Here is a 19,892-nt window from a genome sequence, read left to right as displayed (position 1 = left end):
GTCGATGTAAACATTAATAAGCAGTACCGGTAACAGAAATATAAGTTTGTGTTTTTTATTTTTTATTTATTTTGTTGTTGTTGCCTAGTGTCAGATAAACAATCAGAAGGAAATCAGGCATGTAAATAATGCATTAGTTTTATTTCACTACACTTTATTTAAGGTGTGGTTTTGGTGGGTTTTAAATAATTAACACACACTCCGATCTATACAATATGTTTGTTTTTCTACAAACAGAAGCCGTCTCTCCTTTCAGAATTAAAGGCTTAAATAAATACGACTGTACAGTGGTTTGTACGTCGTTTTGACACAAGGACCTATTTAAAACGACATCAAATCCAAAATGGTGTTGGATCTACTGTCGTAGCAAAATCAAGCGTGTAAAGACGTTTTCAGTTTTACGTGGGGTGCATTGAGGAATATTTCTGAGATATCCTGTGGTTATCTCCAGAATCTGATATGCTCTATAACTTTAATAGTTAGTTTCATGGCTATTGATTTACCACTCTCCAGACATATGCAAACTTTTCAGTGTGACATACAGATGGACAGACACCCACCTATACTTCAAACCCTTTTAAGAAATACTAAAATAAACCAAAATTCAATGACAAGAAGTCTTATTCTGTGTCTTCAAATGTTGCAATGGTTAGAGATTCATTTTTCTCAAGTACAGTAGCCATCCAAGATGTTCTTTTTCTTGGTAAGCAGTAAAAGTGAGGATGGGGAGTTAGGTGCCAGATAACTTCACTCAGAGTACTTGCTCGCTACCTGTCTTGGCATCCCTGAATAGAAAACTGCCTCCTCTTTAAAAATAAACAAAATAGTTAGTGAATGGAAATGCAGGTGAGATTCATGAAAATATTTTGTTTTCATTGTTTTCATTTTTTATCATGATAGTGGTAGTTTAGAGATTTTTGTTGTTTATTTGACCTTGAAAAGGATCTTCAAATGATTTTGGCCTGTGAATTGCTGTGTGAGGGCTCCCTCTAGTGGTTTCAGAAAACACAGGATATGGGTTACAATATTCATTGAGTTTTTGCTGTATATTGACTAGAAAACACCAGATAATTCCATCCTGTCTCCATAACAAGAGAAAACGAACTATTCAGAGGTGAAATCTTACGCTTTTTATAAAGCCTTACGCTTTTTATACAGCACACCTAAAACTAATCAATCTGGAAAAACACGTGTGGAATGCTCAGCTTGGTTGTGGTGTAGCCCGGGGTCTTACCCTATGCCTTAGGATGTCTCTCTAACGCAAATCTCAGTATCATCCTGTTATCATTACGTGGTGTCATTAGGCATTTGTAATGGATCTCCTCCTAGCGGCTGATGAGTTAATAAGAGGTATAGTGCTTATCTTCACCAGCCTGGTTCCCTTCCCTGGAACTGCAGTTTTACATAGAGATGGACGGGTTTTGCAATACTCTAACCTGATTACCATCCGGGAGCATCACAAAAATACCCTGAAATGATTTAAACATGCAGATGGGGATGCCAGGCTATTGTTCACTTTGTTGCATCCTTTTGCATATCCTGCATAATCACATCTTCCACTTAATGCAACATATCTCAATAGTGAAAAAAGTAGCTGGCAAACATGACGCGAAGGCTTTTTAATGGGGAGTGTTGCATCAGACCTCTTTACACAACCCTTTTTACACTTACAATGGTGCAAAAAGGTGAGTACAGACATGATTATTGAGTGTGGCATACAGATCACAAGTTGTAGCTTTTAAACAATTACAAAAGTACAGCTGTCAGTTAAAAGTTATATGTATCTGTGGCACAGTGTTGCAGGGTAAAAGCCCTGTCGGTACACAGGTGTGGGGAGTATTGGGTGGCAGGGAGGGATCAATTTAAAAGTAAAGTCAGCTCCAGGCGGGACAATGCAAGAAGGAACTGTTTCACATGAAAGGTTTTGCATTTTATTGTGCACTTTTAAGAAAACGCTTTTTCAATCATTCAAAGTAAAGCCACCTTACAAACAGTCTTCTAGTAAACATAGTTCTTTATTTCACTGAGTAGTTCTCCCATGAGCTGCTCTCTCACACCAGTCTGTGCTGTTGCCTCATTGCCAATACTCACACGATCTCAGTAATGTGCACCTCAGAGCTGTCTAATGCCATGGATCTCACAGACAGCTTTTCAGAAGCAGAATGCTGCCTGTTTCTATTTCTATACACTTCCATGTTCTCCTTCCTCTTAATAAAACAGCCCAGCCCTTGTTATACCAACCAGCTCAAACAAGTATGAATGAGATTTTCTCATCTGTAATTTAGTCCTACAGCCACAAGATGTCAGTATAGACTCAATGTTGGCTGTGTAATCCACAGTAACGAAACAATCAACCCATTAACACACAAAGAAATGATTGATTCGCACACAGAACTGGCACAAGAATCTCACTTTCAGTTTTCCTCTCTGTGAAAATGTATTGCATTTTCTTTCAATAATTTTCAGAGAATGCACACGTAAATTATATCGTTTTAATTACATTAAAGGAAAAAAAAGCAAAATGTAACCACTGTGTTGCATCTCCTGGATACTGCATGGATACTGCATCTGTCACAGATTTTAAAAAAGTATCTATTTTACTAAAAAAAACAAAAAACAAAAAAAACAAAATAACCTTAGTCCACAGTCCACTGAGATCTGATCATTTACATACAGAATAATACTGCAGCTGGGCTGAATTAAAGGTGTAATTGCATCAAGGGATTCTCATGATATCATAAACCAGGAGAGTTTTTATACAGTTTTCAAAATTGGCTGAGTTTCTCCTATCTGTTGTAGGTATGTTTTCAAAAAGTTTTCACAATATTTCTTTGTTGTGTTTTTGTTTTCTTGGTCTCCAATAAAACGATTCTCTAGATTCTAGTGTTGGGATTTCAAAAACACTGCTTAGAATAATTATTATTTTTATTAGAAAACAATTGAGTGCAAACAGCCAATCAGCTTCCAGATCTAGTGGGCTTCTATTTTGCATAGATGGCCGCTGGAACGTTGAAGTGCTTAACTGTGAATTAAATTTTAAATCAATCCGTGCATAAATACCGGCTTTTTCCCTTAACATTTTAATTCTAACTAATCTGATAACTTCAAAAGCTATTTAAACATACTTTCTGATGCTGGTCTAGAGACAAGCGAAATCATGTCTGTGACAGGACACCATAATGAAGGCTCAATTCGCAGCTACTAGACAGCAAATCAACAGGAAAGACACGATTGGTCCACAATTCTGTCATGAGTTGGATCCAAACAACACCCTCCCTCAAAACCAGCCAGTCAAACTGCCAACCCTGCTTCAGTTCTTTCTGCACCAGCCAATCCACTCCCTGCCAGCTTGAATGATGCCCCGCCTCCAACAATAAGTTCCGAAGCACACTCTGAGAATTCCAAATATTTGGGGAAAGTCATTATTTGGTGTCACATTGCTTAAATGTTATTTCTTCTAAGTTCGTCCGGTTCCTAGTGGCTGACTGATCTCGGAACTTTGTGTCTTAAAGGACCTCAACAACATGACTAGCCTATTCCATACCCTCACCAATCTCTGTGTGAAAGAGTGTCTGTCTCCACTTCATTTCCTTCTGTGTCCTCTGGTCTGGTTTCTGTGCTTGTATTGGTTCAGGTTAACTATAGCAACTCCTTTTAAGATGTTAAAGACTTCAATCATGTCCCCTGTAATTCTCCTTTGTTCTAGACTAAATAGGGTCAGTTCTGTGCAACTTATCTTGGAAGCGCATACTCCTATGAACCTGGAAACTGTTGGGTCACAGTGTGTGTTTAAACATTTATAAGATACTTTCATTTTAACTCTCTTCACAGAACAAACACAGATATAATTCAAGAGATATTCCTGTAGCAATAATGCTGTCTGCGTCAGCTGTATTTTTCACAAACAAAATTTCCCAATCGCAGGTCTTGTGATCATGAAAAGCCCATTTGTAAAACAGAACTCAGGAAAGGTTTTTGCCAGCTGTTACCATCATGTTTTTACTGCAGATGAAGTAGGATATGCTTTGCATCTTGTTAAATTTGCATCTTTATGGTTGTCTGGTAGTTAGATAAAGTGATTGTCCATTCATCCGAGAAAAAGACTACTTTGGTTGCTAAAGTTTTGCCTGTGAATGAATTTCCTTCTTTGAGCACCTCAGAATACAATTTCCAGTCCTTTCCCTTTTATTTATTGCACTATTTATCGTCCACCGAAATACAGTTCAAGTTTCTTACATAATTGGCTGTTGTCTTTAATTTCTATTGACTCAAGTGACTTTGTGATTACTGGAGACATTAATATCTATATTGACTTCTAGTCCTCTCATTGGGTTGCAGGTTTACAATCTGTTCTTGACTGTTTTAGTCTCATACAGTCTCTACTTTCTGGTGTCTTTCCCTCTGCCCTCAAAAAAGCCTCTATCACTCCCCTCCTCAAAAAACCTACCCTCGACCCCACCTCCCTCCAGAGCTACCGTCCTGTCTCCCTCCTACCCTTCCTCTCCAAAACCCTCGAGCGGACTGTACACTGCCAGCTCTCTGCTTTCCTGTCCAACCACTCTCTGCTTGACCCTCTCCAATCTGGCTTCCGCTCTGCTCACTCCACTGAAACCGCCCTCCTGTCTGTCACCAACTCACTAAAGTGTGCCCGAGCTGCCTCTCTCTCCTCTGTCCTAATTCTCCTCGACCTCTCTGCTGCCTTTGACACTGTTGATCACTCTATTCTACTATCATCTCTTGCTGACCTGGGGATCTCTGGCACTGCTCTGGCCTGGTTCTCCTCCTACCTCTCCAACCGCACTTACCAGGTAACCTGGCGTGGAGCAACCTCCACACCTCACCCTCTCTTAACTGGAGTCCCCCAAGGGTCAGTCTTGGGTCCTCTCCTGTTCTCTCTCTACACCCACTCCCTGGGCCCCCTCATCGCACCCTATGGTTTCTCATACCATTTCTATGCTGATGATGCTCAGATTTTCCTCTCCTTCCCCACCTCTGACTCCACCATCTCCTCCCGTATCTCTACCTGTCTGTCTGCTATTTCCTCCTGGATGCACTCGCATCACCTCAAACTCAACCTCTCTAAATCTGACCTCCTTTTCTTTCCCTCCTCCTCCCCCTCCTCTGATCTTTTTATCTCTGTTCCTCTGGAATCTACCACACTCTCTCCCTCTTCCTCAGCTAAGAACCTTGGAGTCACCCTGGACCCCTGCCTCTCTTATTCCCAGCACATCTCCACTCTGGCACGCACTTGCCGATTCTTCCTGAGCAACATCCGAAGAATCCGACCCTTCCTCACCAACTATGCTACCCAGCTCCTGGTCCAGGCCCTGGTACTCTCCTGCCTAGACTACTGCAACTCCCTCCTGGCTGGCCTCCCTGCGTCCGCCACCCGTCCGCTCCAGCTCATCCAGAACTCTGCTGCCCGCCTGGTGTTCTCTCTGCCTCGCTTCGCCCACGCTACTCCACTACTCCGCTCGCTCCACTGGCTCCCGATCACCGCTCGCATCCAGTTCAAGAGTCTTGTACTAGCCTACAGATGCCTTGACCAGACTGCACCCAGCTACCTCCAGACCCTCATCTCTCCCTACACCCCCACTCGACCTCTCTGCTCCGCCTGCACTAGAAGACTAGCTCTACCTCCGCTACGCTCCCCTGCCTCCAGAGCCCGCTCCTTCTCCACCCTTGCTCCGCAGTGGTGGAATGACCTTCCTACAGATGTCAGGACTGCCCAGTCCCTGACCACATTCCGGCGCCTCCTTAAGACTCACCTCTTCAAACAGCACCTGTAGAACTCCTCTGTTTGTATCCTGGGACACTATCACCCTTCATGTAAATGTGCTTTATTTTGCTCTTATCTGCCCCCTATTTTACTGCATTTAATCCTGTACTTCAGAATACTGTAATCTGCCAAGTGTTTAACCTGTAGTACTTTGTATTTAATCATATCCTGATGTAACTATCACTATTTAATCATATCCTGATGTAACTATCACTATTATCTGCTGTATTATTGAATTGTGGTTTGTCACACTTGAACAAAAGTTATTGTATTTCTTGCTCTTATTGTATTACTTGTATTGTAACACTTGAAATGTATTTGCTTACGATTGTAAGTCGCCCTGGATAAGGGCGTCTGCTAAGAAATAAATAATAATAATAATAATATACACTCTCCAGCACATGTTCATGGTTATACATTAGATGTTCTTATTTCTCAGGGTTTTACTCTCTCAAACATTACCATAAAGGATATGACTATCTCTGATCACTATATTATTACTGCTAACATAAATGTTCCTTCTCCCCCTTAAGACCAACTTCAGAACCTACCGTTCTTAGGCACTACTGTCTGCCTCTATAAATCTTAAAGGTGTGTTTGAATCTCTTGTCAGCATATTATAAAACAAATGCAGATATCATAGTGGCTGGGATGCAAGGACATACTGTATATTATTTCTTACTAGCTTTATAACAAAACAATGCACACAAAGGTCAGAAATATGTGCATAAAACACAAGACAAATCATCTATAGGAGGCTAGGAAAGTGTGATCAAAGTTTGTTGTAAAATCAAGTCAGTTCACCGTGCAGACAGATGTACAGACGGACACACAGACACGATCAAAGCATAATGGCTCCCATTGTTTTGGAATGAGGACCTTAAACATAGTTGTTTTTTTTTTTGTCTTTCTGGAGCAACACTTTACACTTCAAAGTTAGATTTGTTAGCCATGGAGGAGACGGTGCTTGAAATGCCATACAGTCTGGGGACAACCACACGCTGGGTCAAATGGAGTGCCAGCAATGAATGACCCGCAATGGGTCAAGTGGCTCTTCTCCTTTCCATCTCTTATGTTCTTTTGAGTTGCTGTCACGTGAAGCTGACAGAAGCTCTGGTTTATTTCACATTATTTTGTTTCGATGCTGTGATCAATCTAGTCTTTATCTGCCGCATGCAGAGCGTATCCGTGACTAAAGAACGTCAAGCTTGTTTCTGTAGCCTTAGCCCCACCCCTGAGGCAATCCTAGCTGGGACTCTGCTGCCTGTGAGTTATTGCGCCAGTCAGTGATACACACTGAGAACTGGCTTCAATTTACATTAAAATACATCTTTAAAATTCGTTATTACAGATCCCTATCAGAATATTATGAAAGGCCCAATTTCCATTGGCCAGCGTTCAGACCTACAATTTAAGATCCTTATCTACCGTACACTTCAAAGGACACGTCAAAGGATTCATCTACAATTTTAACATATTAAAAGTCTGATGTACTTATTTGTTTCCTCTGTCATTCTTGTATTCTTGTTTCAACATAGATACATATTTACTGGGCTTACTAACTAATGTCCATTTTAAACTACATTTCTGAAGTGAGGTAGACAAAAATATCCATTAGGTGTGTGCAACTGGAATTTATGTTCCTGGGATTTTGTAGAGATTTTCCATTTACCAACCCACACTTGCCACCGTTGCACAGGGGGCAGCAATTACAGTTGCACACCCCTAGTGATCCTTTTCTTAAACCACCTGCCTTAATAGATTCTGAGTTTATAAGTGGTTGAAATGAATGTTGGCAACAGCAGCTGTCTGTACTTTGAGGGATGACACAAAGGGATTTGATTAAAAAAAAAAACTACCATCTGGTAGAGTACTCAAGGGTTATGTAACTATTACTTACCAACTACTGCCTCAAATTCCTCCAGGGATGTCGGGGCAGAAATTGTGCATGTTCTCCCCTACAACACCGTGGTCATCACTTCTGAGACTTGAGAAACACCAGTAATTTGTGAAGACTTGGATACAGAAGCATCAGCCAACTGAGAGCCTGCTTTCATCCCTGTATTAAAATCAGACCCGCTGTCTTGCCCTTCATGACTGAAACTGACAGATGTATTTGTATAACATCATGTGAGGGACAGATCATTTGTATGCAGGAACTTTAAATAGTTATTAGGACATGTAACAGAGATTTCCTTTCTCTGCACTAGTGCACCTGAGTGTTGTCTTTCAAATCACGTTGGCTGCTACAAGGCGTGCCGTATCAAATAGTAAATTCGTCTTTTTCAGGTCCTGCTGCTTTATTGTGTTAATATATGTTTGCAGTATATTTATGAAAACATTTCATAATTGCTCATATATGGCAAGTTGTATTTCTAGGATAATGGCATTGCTGTGGTGTGTTACAAGCTTATAAGGGAAGCCCTGAGAGTCAATAAAGCCAGAGTCAGGAGGTCTGGGTTATTATTTGAATGAGGGAGTTTCATTATTAGAGGAACAAGCCGCAGTGATGTCATTATCACTATTATACTGCACCCTTTTAAAGTTGATTATTCACCTCTGAAATAATCACTGTAATCCACTGAAAGACTTTTTTGAGAGCAGGACTCATTGACCATAACATTTCCATCCCAGTCTATTACAGACTCTAGGTTTGACAACTTTAATTTGGGTACAACAGAGTACTTTAATTTACAGGACTACTCGTTTATTAATCTGGGCTGAGGGGGGACAGGCTGGGGTTTAGGACAGCACTAGAAACAGATTCTAGGGGCATTTCTACATGGCAAACTTCTAAAAGCCATGCTCCTTATATTTGCTGCAATCCCACAAGTTACCACAGGGTGGAGCACTGGCCCTTTGAATGAGCAAGGGAGAAAATGTGAAGGAGAAAAATCCCAAATCCCAAATGTTGAAAAAGTCAATCTAAATGGAAATCTCGAGATTTTATTATCAAATTCCCCAAATCATAAACTTCAAACTTGCAAATCAATAAAATATGTCCACCTATATCTATCATCTGTCATGCTACATATAAAACCCTAGATATTGCTACATATAGAAATACCTAAATAAATACTAAAAAAAAAAAAAAAGAAAAATCAATGAGAAACGTTTTGATAAGAAGTCTTTTTCAACATTTTCAGTGTTGAAATGAGTTTTTATTCACATTCTGGTTGATGCGGATTCCACCAAGTGGTTAAGGCTAGCTCGCACAGCAAAGCGTTTGTCATTGAATGTAACTTTTTTTCCCCTATATATATATGTATCGTATTTATAATTATATGTTCACACTACCAAGCACACACGTATGTTCATGTTCAGTATGCAATATATGGATTAGAAAGAACAAATGAAAAGACAAGGCAAAAAAATATCTGAACAATAATGTGCATTTGTGAACAGTAGCTGTACCGAATTTGTTTAAAACGACAATGCCCATTATATTTCATCTTCTGGAAAGTAAATGCATGTAGGTTTGCGTACTGTACCGGTAAAATTGATCGTTATGGCATAGATTGTACATGTATAAATATAATCAAAGCAACATCACAGCTGTATTATTTTAAAGTGTAGAAATAAAAACGGTATCTCTTTATGAGATTAAGAGACACTAGCGGCAAAGGATGGTACAAGTCATCGTGACTTCTAAAAAATACCGTTCACACTCTTTATGCAGGTGCGATGAAATGCTTGCATCATTTGTGTATCCATCTTGAAAGCTGAGAAATATCCCACCAGCCGAAAAAGTTTCAAAGGAACTCCTAACGTGTCTTTGTTTATTACATTGTTGGCTCAGGCCTGTGTAAAGCGGTGGTGATTGGAACTGGGCGGCGGGGGGTTGTTTGGAGAGCGGCGAGTGAAGGGGGGGGGGGGGGGGGGGGTCTGTTTTCCTGCTGCTCCTGGTTGAGACTGGACTTGGAAACGATGTCAGATCAAGGGAGGACAGAGCAATTCGAGTGATCAGGCGAGGCAGACAGGCCGGCGCCAGCAAACACCTGCGAGCGGCCAACGAAGAGCACAATGAATAACACAGGTGTGGGAGCGGAGCCGCTGTAAGAGCCCCCCTCCCTGCACCTCTGACCCACAGGGCTTGATTGGGGGGGCGGATGTTTCACAGTAAGAGTCATTACACAGAGGATAAATAAAAAAAGAGCTTTTTAACAAATAGTGTTAACCTATTAATGTAAGTGGTCAAATATTCCCCAACGATGTTTACTAACTTATTACATGCTAGGTGTATTCCTACGACCAAATAAATAAATAAAAAGTTAAAACGTTGTGCTAGAGAAATAAATCATTGGAATTGTGTTAAATTGTACTATACAATAATTTGACAAGTATATATATATATATATATATATATATATATATATATATATATATATATACACATAACAGGAAAGTATGAGGCAGTTGGTAGGCATTACACAAATAAATGGGTCATCTTTTTAAAATTTGCTTCCAATAACACAGTTTGTCAAATGACATCAGCTGCAGTATCGGAAGTGAAACATTTGAGCTTCTGTGATGACAATGTGGCAAGCAAGTTTTCAAGCTGAAGGGGGAAAAAACTGCATTTGAAGTATGGAATGTAAAAGGGGTAAATTATTTTTTGTATGTTATTATTTGTTTATTTACCTGGTTAATTCCTATTGAGGTTGAGAACTCAAGGCCAACTTGCCAGACTTAAACTCGCACAAGCTGAATACCCATATGGTTCAAATATGGGAGAAGGTAGTAAATAGATACTAAAGAACCATATTCGAGTAGAACATTTAAAAGTCAAGTGTTATGCAGAAAGAAAGAAAATAAGTATTGAAACTGGGAATTGGGAACCTTGGAGTCAGGTAGTGAAAGTAAAACTGAAACAACCAATATAGATGAGGAACCAATGGAATCCACAACCTCATGAAAATAGCATAGACCCAGGTATGGAGACATAGGTCTCTTTTATCCCACAGATGCATTCAGATTGTCTTTTCATAGTGAAAGTGCCACTGAGGCTGGCTATAGAGGTCTGTGGACATGGCGTTCCTCCCCCTGAGCTACAGAGAGCTCAGAGCAGCTCTCAGTTTTACTGGACAGCAAAACATACTGTGAACTGTTATTCAAGGAAAGAGACACCATTCTGAAGTAATCTCGTAGTTTGCAGTTGTAGCCAGATTTAAAAAGAAAGGCAAAAGATTGAATAGGTTTGGAGACTGAATTGCTCCTTCGTCCTTTAAGAGCCACTATTGATGTACTGTGTTTCTAATAACCCCACCAATTTTGATCATTCCAGACATATTTATCACATTAGCAATAATTCTCATTCACGGCATATACCTCATTCAACCCTGAGGCATCAGTAAGATCATTTCATGTTACGTTTCAGTGCAGACTCATTGTAAAATCTACAATTTCTTGGTAAAACTAAGTCAAGTAGACAAATGTCTGGGCTAGTGCCTTCTAGGCAATGTTTGAAGATTAAAGTCTTTAAACTCTTAAAAGGAGTTGACATATTTAGCCTGAACCAGTACTTTAAACGCAGTACAGAAACCAGGACCAGAGTGGAGACAGACTTAGGACAGAGGGAAGGAGACATTTCTTTACACAGAGAGTGTTGAGGGTATAGAATGGGTCATGCTGAGGCTAAACTTGACATTTTGAGATCAGTTAGCTGCTAGGAACCGGACAAGCTTAGATAGGCCGAATGGCTTCCTCTCATTTGTAAATGTCTGTCTACTTTCCTATTATTTGACTTTTGAACTCTTATTTAGAGTTTTGAAGGTATGTATGATTTACCTACAGAACTGCAATTCCTTATACTTCCTTTCAGTCAATACAGAATTGTTTATTTTTATACAGAATAGGTTAGGACAAACATTGGGACAAATAAATCCATTCCAGAATCGACGTATGCCCCTCAATCATTTAAACAATACTTTACATCAACCAAAACCTGAACAGCTTGGCTAGAACAAGGATTAGTAAATGTACATATAACCTTTTTAATTTGCACTTGACAATTTAATCTTTTACCTGCCACAGCCATTTATACAAATCATGGATACTAGCCAGGCACCACTATTGCAGAACAGAAACTGAGTAGAACCATTCCTGATGGGGACAGTCACCACTGTGTCCGGGGAGGGAGAGCAATTTGTAAATGATTATCACATTAGTAAAACAAGTGTTCTCTGAAGTTGTTCTTAAGTGTATAAGGTCATAGGGCAAGCACAGCTGGTGGCGTGGAGAGGCTTACTGCTGAGGTCTGGTCTGTATGTAAAGCCCTTGAAGTGGACTCCCCCAAGTTTTACATCCAGCACTCGGATCACAGCTGGACCCAAAGACTAATGTATCTACCAGGGCTTGAGTGAGGAACAAACCCAGATTTGGAAAAGCAGAACATTATTACAGCTAACACTACTACTACTATGAAGCTAATGGTATGTATAAACTCGAACAGTACCAAGTAGTTTGGCATTGAATCCTGTGGCCATTCTGTAAGCCAGTCCGATTTAGGTAGGATGTAGTCCGCTAATAAAACCTGGTAATGCAATGCTTAATTGGACTGTTTATGAAGGTAGTTCTTAGTTAGCACAGTATAAATGTAGCAGCTAAGCAGTTGTTACAGCAAAACTGTAAAATGTTGCATCAATGGGGAAAATGCATGCAAAATTTTGGTAGCCTTTCATTTGCTACCTGTAATGGCTGTTTACAATAAAAGAAAAAGGTTTTGGGGCTCAGCGTCCTTATAGGCTATGCTAGCACAGCGCCTTTAACATGTATTTATCATTTAACCACATACTTATCAGTGATAAACCGGGGTTGTCTCTACAAATGTGACTTTCTTACAGTGAGACACCACAGCTAACTTTTATTATGGTTTAGTGTTGTGTGCTGGTGATTTAAGCAGTAGGGCCTACCTAACCTGTTTCCCGTTGTGGCATCGACACAATATATTCAATGTAAGTATAGAGCCCAGGTTTTAGGGGAAGAGCGTTTGTTAAACCTCATACTTCTTAATTAAAATCCCACGACAGAGCCAGAGTTTACAGGAAGCATTTTCTAACAAAGCCGGGTTTGACAACTGTACCCTGAAGGAGAGGAGGCTATGTGCATATCATTTGATTACATGTAATAGTTACAGGAACACTATGTTCAGTGTTCTTGTTTATTTGGCTTTATTTGGTAAATCGTGTGTTGTGGTCCAGTTAAAATCATAAATTAGACATGTACTGAATCCTGGCTCAAATTACATAAGGTTTTGATAAAGATTCTAGGCCCATTCTAAAAAAACAAAATAACAACAATAGTTTTGAAACTTTTTCAATGAGAACACTAAAGCTGGATAGCAGCAGTAAAACTAAAACAAATGACATTTTGGGACATTGCTCTGGGAGAATTAATTCTGTAGAGGGTTTCACCATTAGCCCTGGTCCTGTGTGCAGGAAATGTTAAATGTAGGGCAAGGGAAGGGTACTACAGAAGGGTCAATGGTCTGGGCTTTGAAATCCCTGCTAAAAACCAGGTGAAAAGTACTAATCCCCTTTCAAGGGTTTCCTATTCATCACAAGCAAGAGGCTTAAACAGCTTCCACAGTATGTCTCACTCAGGTGCATTAGAGTTATTAAGGGCTTACCTGTGGAGAAATGGGCTTACCCAAGTTCAGGTAAGGTCACCTGGGTTGGAATAATGCAAGGCTCTCGGAAACGGAGCCCTATATCCCCATCTCATTGAACAGCTTGGAGACACAGCTGAACCCAACCCTCCCTTTGCTTTGCTGCCCTGGGGTTATACAGTAAATTATTGACTGAACTGAGCTTTGATGACAGTGTTTTTCCCTAACTTTTATCACTTAGAAATGCAGCTTCACAAAATAGCATTAAAAGTTACCTTCTTAAAATTGCATATTACATATGCTCTACAAATAAGTTTACAAAAAAAACAAAAAAACATTTATTACTAGAGGTTCCTAGTCGCTGAATAATCTCAAAATTTCACTTAAAGGATTCAAGTGATTCAGCATCAACAACATGTCTAGGTAACCCATTCCATACCCTCGCCACTCTCTTTGTAAAGAAGCATCTCCTACCCTCTGTCCTCAGTTACTTGATTTCCAACTCTGGTTTCTGTGCTGCACTTAAAAGTATTGGGTATGGATAACTTTGTCTAATAATTCAATAAAGACTCTCCCTCATTCTTGTTTGTTGCAGGATAAACAGATTCAGTTCATAGCTCATATATAAGAATCGCCTTTAATTCCTTCAGGGTGGTAGGGATGTAGAAACAGGCATGACTTTAGAGGCCAGTCATGAAACAGCTATAATACAGCAGTGTGCAAATGTATCCCTACCCTTCCTCTACAAAACCCTCGAGCGGACTGTACACCACCAGCTCTCTGCTTTCCTGTCCAACCACTCTCTGCTTGACCCTCTCCAATCTGGCTTCCGCTCTGCCCACTCCACTGAAACCGCCCTCCTGTCTGTGACCAACTCACTAAAGTGTGCCCGAGCTGCCTCTCTCTCCTCTGTCCTAATTCTCCTCGACCTCTCTGCTGCCTTTGACACTGTTGATCACTCTATTCTACTATCATCTCTTGCTGACCTGGGGATCTCTGGCACTGCTCTGGCCTGGTTCTCCTCCTACCTCTCCAACCGCACTTAACAGGTAACCTGGCGTGGAGCAACCTCCACACCTCACCCTCTCTTAACTGGAGTCCCCCAAGGGTCAGTCTTGGGTCCTCTCCTGTTCTCTCTCTACACCCGCTCCCTGGGCCCCCTCATCACATCCTATGGTTTCTCATACCATTTCTATGCTGATGATGTTCAGATTTTCGTCTCCTTCCCCACCTCTGACTCCATCATCTCCTCCCGTATCTCTACCTGTCTGTCTGCTATTTCCTCCTGGATGCACTCGCATCACCTCAAACTCAACCTCTCTAAATCTGACCTCCTTTTCTTTCCCTCCTCCTCCCCCTCCTCTGATCTCTCTATCTCTGTTCCTCTGGAATCTACCACACTCTCTCCCTCTTCCTCAGCTAAGAACCTTGGAGTCACCCTGGACCCCTGCCTCTCTTATTCCCAGCACATCTCCACTCTGGCACGCACTTGCCGATTCTTCCTGAGCAACATCCGAAGAATCCGACCCTTCCTCACCAACTATGCTACCCAGCTCCTGGTCCAGGCCCTGGTACTCTCCCGCCTAGACTACTGCAACTCCCTCCTGGCTGGCCTCCCTGCGTCCGCCACCCGTCCGCTCCAGCTCATCCAGAACTCTGCTGCCCGCCTGGTGTTCTCTCTGCCTCGCTTCGCCCACGCTACTCCACTACTCCGCTCGCTCCACTGGCTCCCGATCACCGCTCGCATCCAGTTCAAGACTCTTGTACTAGCCTACAGATGCCTTGACCAGACTGCACCCAGCTACCTCCAGACCCTCATCTCTCCCTACACCCCCACTCGACCTCTCTGCTCCGCCTGCACTAGAAGACTAGCTCTACCTCCGCTACGCTCCCCTGCCTCCAGAGCCCGCTCCTTCTCCACCCTTGCTCCGCAGTGGTGGAATGACCTTCCTACAGATGTCAGGACTGCCCAGTCCCTGACCACATTACGGCACCTCCTTAAGACTCACCTCTTCAAACAGCACCTGTAGAACTCCTCTGTTTGTATCCTGGGACACTATCACCCTTCATGTAAATGTGCTTTATTTTGCTCTTATCTGCCTCCTATTTTACTGCATTTAATCCTGTACTTCAGAATACTGTAATCTGCCAAGTGTTTAACCTGTAGTACTTTGTATTTAATCATATCCTGATGTAACTATCACTATTATCTGCTGTATTATTGAATTGTGGTTTGTCACACTTGAACAAAATTTATTGTATTTCTTGCTCTTATTGTATTACTTGTATTGTAACACTTGAAATGTATTTGCTTACGATTGTAAGTCGCCCTGGATAAGGGCGTCTGCTAAGAAATAAATAATAATAATAATAATAATATTAAACAACATAATTGCTTCTCTGGTTTTGATTTGTGCATATGAAATAAAACCACGGTAACAGTAAAATATTGGAAAACTGTCAACACAGGCAAATTAGTGTTTGTCTAAATTATTGATGACTTTAACAGACCACACATGCAATTCATTTGAAATAGTAAGAGGAACATAGCCACAAATTGTAAAGTGCCTGCAACGTTTTAGAAGTTATTTAAGATGCCTAATTAAAACACAAAGCATGTCTAACATTTTCACACAAGTGCCTATTGTTTCTATATCACCGATTACTGACTGAACATTGCAATTCATGCAGGTAGGTATATAAAGAATATAAATGACCAATCTTGAGCTGTTCTAATAAATGTGCACACTACAGTATGCTCAGTCTTGAATAAGGAAGCACCTGCCAACCAAATTTCTGAAACTGACTTGCAGCAGGGAGATGCAGCAGGGTCCATGGCAGGAATTCAATTTGCATAACAATGAAAGTCAGCCCATTTTCACAAGTGTGTGCTACCAGTAACAGGTGTCTTATTTGTCCAAACTTTTGTTTGAATGTATTTACTATGTTAAATGACCTGTACATAAAGACCATCTGTCTAGATCTCATCTTTCTCATGAGCAGACATACAAGTAGGTTTAACCATACGTATTAACATGTGTGTATAGTTATTTATGTATGTGATTTGTTATTTATATATACAGTAGATTCACAAGTACTGCAGTCATTTCCTGAGAGCTTATTAACTTAGTGTTCTTTGTTGTTTCTTGTTTGTACTGCAACCTGTTATTAGCTTAGTGTTCTATGTTGTTTCTTGTTTGTACCACAACCTGTTGTAACCATCTGTTTGATGCCATTGTCCTCACCACTTCTCCTCCTCAATAAAAAACATTTTTATCACGAGAATCTCTTAACCAAAAAAAATACTGCTTCAAAAAGGATATTCAGAGATGTGTATAAATACTCAGATCCTGTATTTAAACGACACTCAACACTTCACTGAAATCATTTTTAATGCCAAACAGGTATCAGGTGAAGTGCCAAGTAATGGTTATATGCAAATATACAACATGAGCCTGTACTAGGAAAGTTGTTGGAATTGGCCACCCTCCACACGTCTCTATGCTGTGCGATGCAGATCAGCATTGATGGTTGACATTCATACATTTTCTTAGCGTTAGGCCTTACATTGATTATTCATGCTGTAAATGTGTGGAGAAGAGACTTTGTTCAGCTGCAGAATAATCACAAGTCATTGTACTTCTGTACTGGGGCAAACAACTAAGAGCTGTACCCTTTCCAAACCATTGAACCACCGTTGACTGTAAATGTGGGACATGCAATTTGTCTGCATTCATGTAAACAATGTATGGAATCTCTCAGTAACCATTATAGATTTAAATTAGCACTAGGATTTAAAGACATTTTCAAAATATTTAATAAAAAGATCCAGTTTGGGATTGTAACACTTTTAAAATAAAAGCAGATGTATTCCCCCCCTGCCACACCCCTTTAGATTACAATGTCTAAATATGTAATACTGTAAAAACTAAACAAGGTACATTAAATATACAAAATGCAATAAATGAACATGGTTTAAAATATTTTTATTATGAAAAAATGTACATGTAAAGCATACTTCTATAAAAGTTTATAAAACTTGGCATACAATGTTGTCTGCAGAAATTCTCATCCCTGCAAACTTTCAGAATCAACTCTATTATAGAGTGCCACATAACATCTGGAAGATATTCTTCCAACAATACCCCCCCCCAGTCCTGCTTGACTACTGTCCAGACATCTGCATTCCCACCACCCCCCAATTTCAGTTTAAAATAAAAGTGATACAATTAAATTCTTAAACAGAAGCGTTGGACTTCATACGCTTCAGCAATTCCAAAAGGGTGCATCTGTTAGTTGTGCAGTAAAGCCAGATAGTCTTTTTCAATTGATCATTTAGGTTTACTGTGCAGGGTTACAAAATAAAAAAAAAATTAAATTAAAAACGGTACTGCAACAACTCCAACTATTTGGGAACAAGGCTTTTCAAAAACTAAAATGAAAGTTCACGGTGGCTCATCCGATTTGGGATTGCCCCCCCCCCCCCCCCCCCCCATCACATCCCCTTCTCTCTAGCCCAAAGGCACCCCTTCTGTCGCTTTCTCTTGGTATGAAGTGAAGCCATGCGTTATCCCACACCTGCAGACTGAATAGAAAGAAAGGGCGAGTCAGTTTGGATTTTTTTTTTTTTTTTTTTGGCAGTTCAGACGAAGGTCCGCAGACAGGCTGGCGCCAGAAAGTTAACTCTCATTAACCTCTCACTGATAACGGCAACACACTGTTTGTTAATTCGCAGCCACAGAAATGAGAGGAAAGATGATCTGTTTCTAATTGTTTGCAGATGGATCTAGAGTCCATTCAGATCGACTGGAGGAGAGTGAACCAAATGCTTGGTGGCGCCTTCCTGACGATATGGAGAGTCATTTATACTGCTGCATTAACATCTGCACTGTTCATGACATAAGCAATAGACATAACCTTTGTAATCTCTGCCTTTTGGTCCTCCCCCCAAAGGCGGATAACCCATGCATTATCCTTTAATATAGCACACATTAAATTTGGTATAAAATGAGTAAATTACTGTTTAATCCAACATTTAGGGGAGCAAAACGATTAATGAATCGGTCGACCCTGCGTGTAATTTATAGATCACTCCCAAGCATACAATGAATATGACGAACATGATTTTCAAATAGGAAAATAACTCACCTTTTAAAAATGTACGTGGCGATGTTCTTCGCGTGCTAATGGAATAAACGCGTTCCCTCTCCAGATGTGAAGTCGCAACCAAAATCTGATGCCTAGTAGAATAAAGAATAATTAAGAGACATTGAAGAATCCGCAGCAACCACAGAACTGAACTTGAACTGGAAATGTGATGCAACGATGACATTAACGTTAGTGTTAATCGTTGCATTCAGTAAGAGATCGTACGTGCATCGCATTGTTAAAAATAATTACCTTTATTGACAGGACTACGTCAGAGGTCTTTTCAGTTGGTTCTTCGTCTTTCAGAGCTATCTGCAAGTCGAAGATGTAGTCAATGACGTGCTGCAAGATTTCTACCTGGCTGACAGACTTGTTCTGCGGGATGCTCGGCACAAGCTCCTTCAGCTTCGAATAGCAGTCGTTCATGTCATACAGGACGTTCATGGGCTCCTCCGTTGCGGTTTTACTCCGGGCGATGGCAAGGCTCTGTTCGGAGATGCAGCAGACCGCTTCGTAACAGCTTCTCATCGACCTCACTGGACTGATAGCTTTCATGGTCCCCCCTTGGATTAGCAATAATAATAATAAACCAAACGGATAGTGAAGACAAAGTCGAGCGTGTCTCTTCAACGCAGATAGAATTCCTTAGCAGGAGAATATAGATTTATCAAATGGCTGATCCCTTTGCTTGTCGCTTTTTCAGTTTGTTTTTCTTTCCGCTATCATTTAAACAACAGCCCTCAACTACAGAAGTAACGCTATAGCGGGCTGGAGGGTTTATTTTATAGGACACGGCGAATTTAGCACCGCCTCTTACAGAGCTTTAACCACCCACTTTTCTTCCGCAGCCAATGGAAGGGCTTTTCTAAACTACAAAAGAGGCGGGTTATTTAAGAGGGAGTTTTCTATTGGCTCCTGACAGACCTCAAACTAGTAGCGTAATTAAAGGAATGAGGAAGCAGCAGCCAAGCTAACAGGGCTGGTTAGGAGCAACAAAGATAAAGTCTGAAGGCATGCACGTGGTATTTAATAGTCATTATATATATTCTTCTTAATAATAAAGGCATAATTTATGTGTTTGTGCTTCATTCCCATGTTAGATACAACAGTGGTCAGCACCGCATAACTATACAGACGAGGCATCTAAATCAGAAGCGGATTTTCACAAGCAGTTGACAGCATTCTTGTAAATAATTAGTGACGCCTAGTTCCCCAATTTGCTGTTCACATGACCCGTAGACATCCTGGTGTAAGGAATTATCAATGTTTTTTTTTTTTTTTTTTACACAAAACTAAAAGGCATTGTGTTTCTTCGAAGTTAATAGTATTTGTTGTATATAAAAAAGTCGTGATGTGATT

The 19,892-nt window shown here is 40.6% G+C and overlaps 1 protein-coding gene across 1 annotated transcript; it reads right to left on the bottom strand.

Moving 5' to 3' along the window:
* Nucleotides 1-17,350: 17,350 nt before the first annotated feature.
* LOC117413919 (DNA-binding protein inhibitor ID-3-A) lies at nt 17,351-19,305 on the bottom strand. Its single transcript, XM_034023372.3, has 3 exons — nt 18,786-19,305; nt 18,534-18,625; nt 17,351-17,970 (listed from the first exon to the last, which is right to left on the bottom strand). Exons 1-2 carry the CDS (start codon nt 19,086-19,088, stop codon nt 18,569-18,571), a joined length of 360 nt encoding a protein of 119 aa, XP_033879263.3. The 5' UTR covers nt 19,089-19,305; the 3' UTR covers nt 17,351-17,970; nt 18,534-18,568.
* Nucleotides 19,306-19,892: the final 587 nt, after the last annotated feature.

This window comes from Acipenser ruthenus, chromosome 25 (assembly GCF_902713425.1).
Source record: "Acipenser ruthenus chromosome 25, fAciRut3.2 maternal haplotype, whole genome shotgun sequence".
Lineage (NCBI taxonomy): Eukaryota > Metazoa > Chordata > Actinopteri > Acipenseriformes > Acipenseridae > Acipenser > Acipenser ruthenus.
The sequence above is the reverse complement of the archived record's forward strand: the minus strand, read 5'-3'. Positions and strand labels throughout refer to the sequence as shown.

Bases quoted from the DNA above. Each gene is read 5' to 3' on its own strand.
- LOC117413919 (XM_034023372.3), bottom strand. From the start codon at position 19,088: ATGAAAGCTATCAGTCCAGTGAGGTCGATGAGAAGCTGTTACGAAGCG. The intron at 18,626-18,785 runs GTAATTATTTTT...TTATTCTACTAG, and splicing joins ACGTAGTCCTGTCAATAAAG to GCATCAGATTTTGGTTGCGA.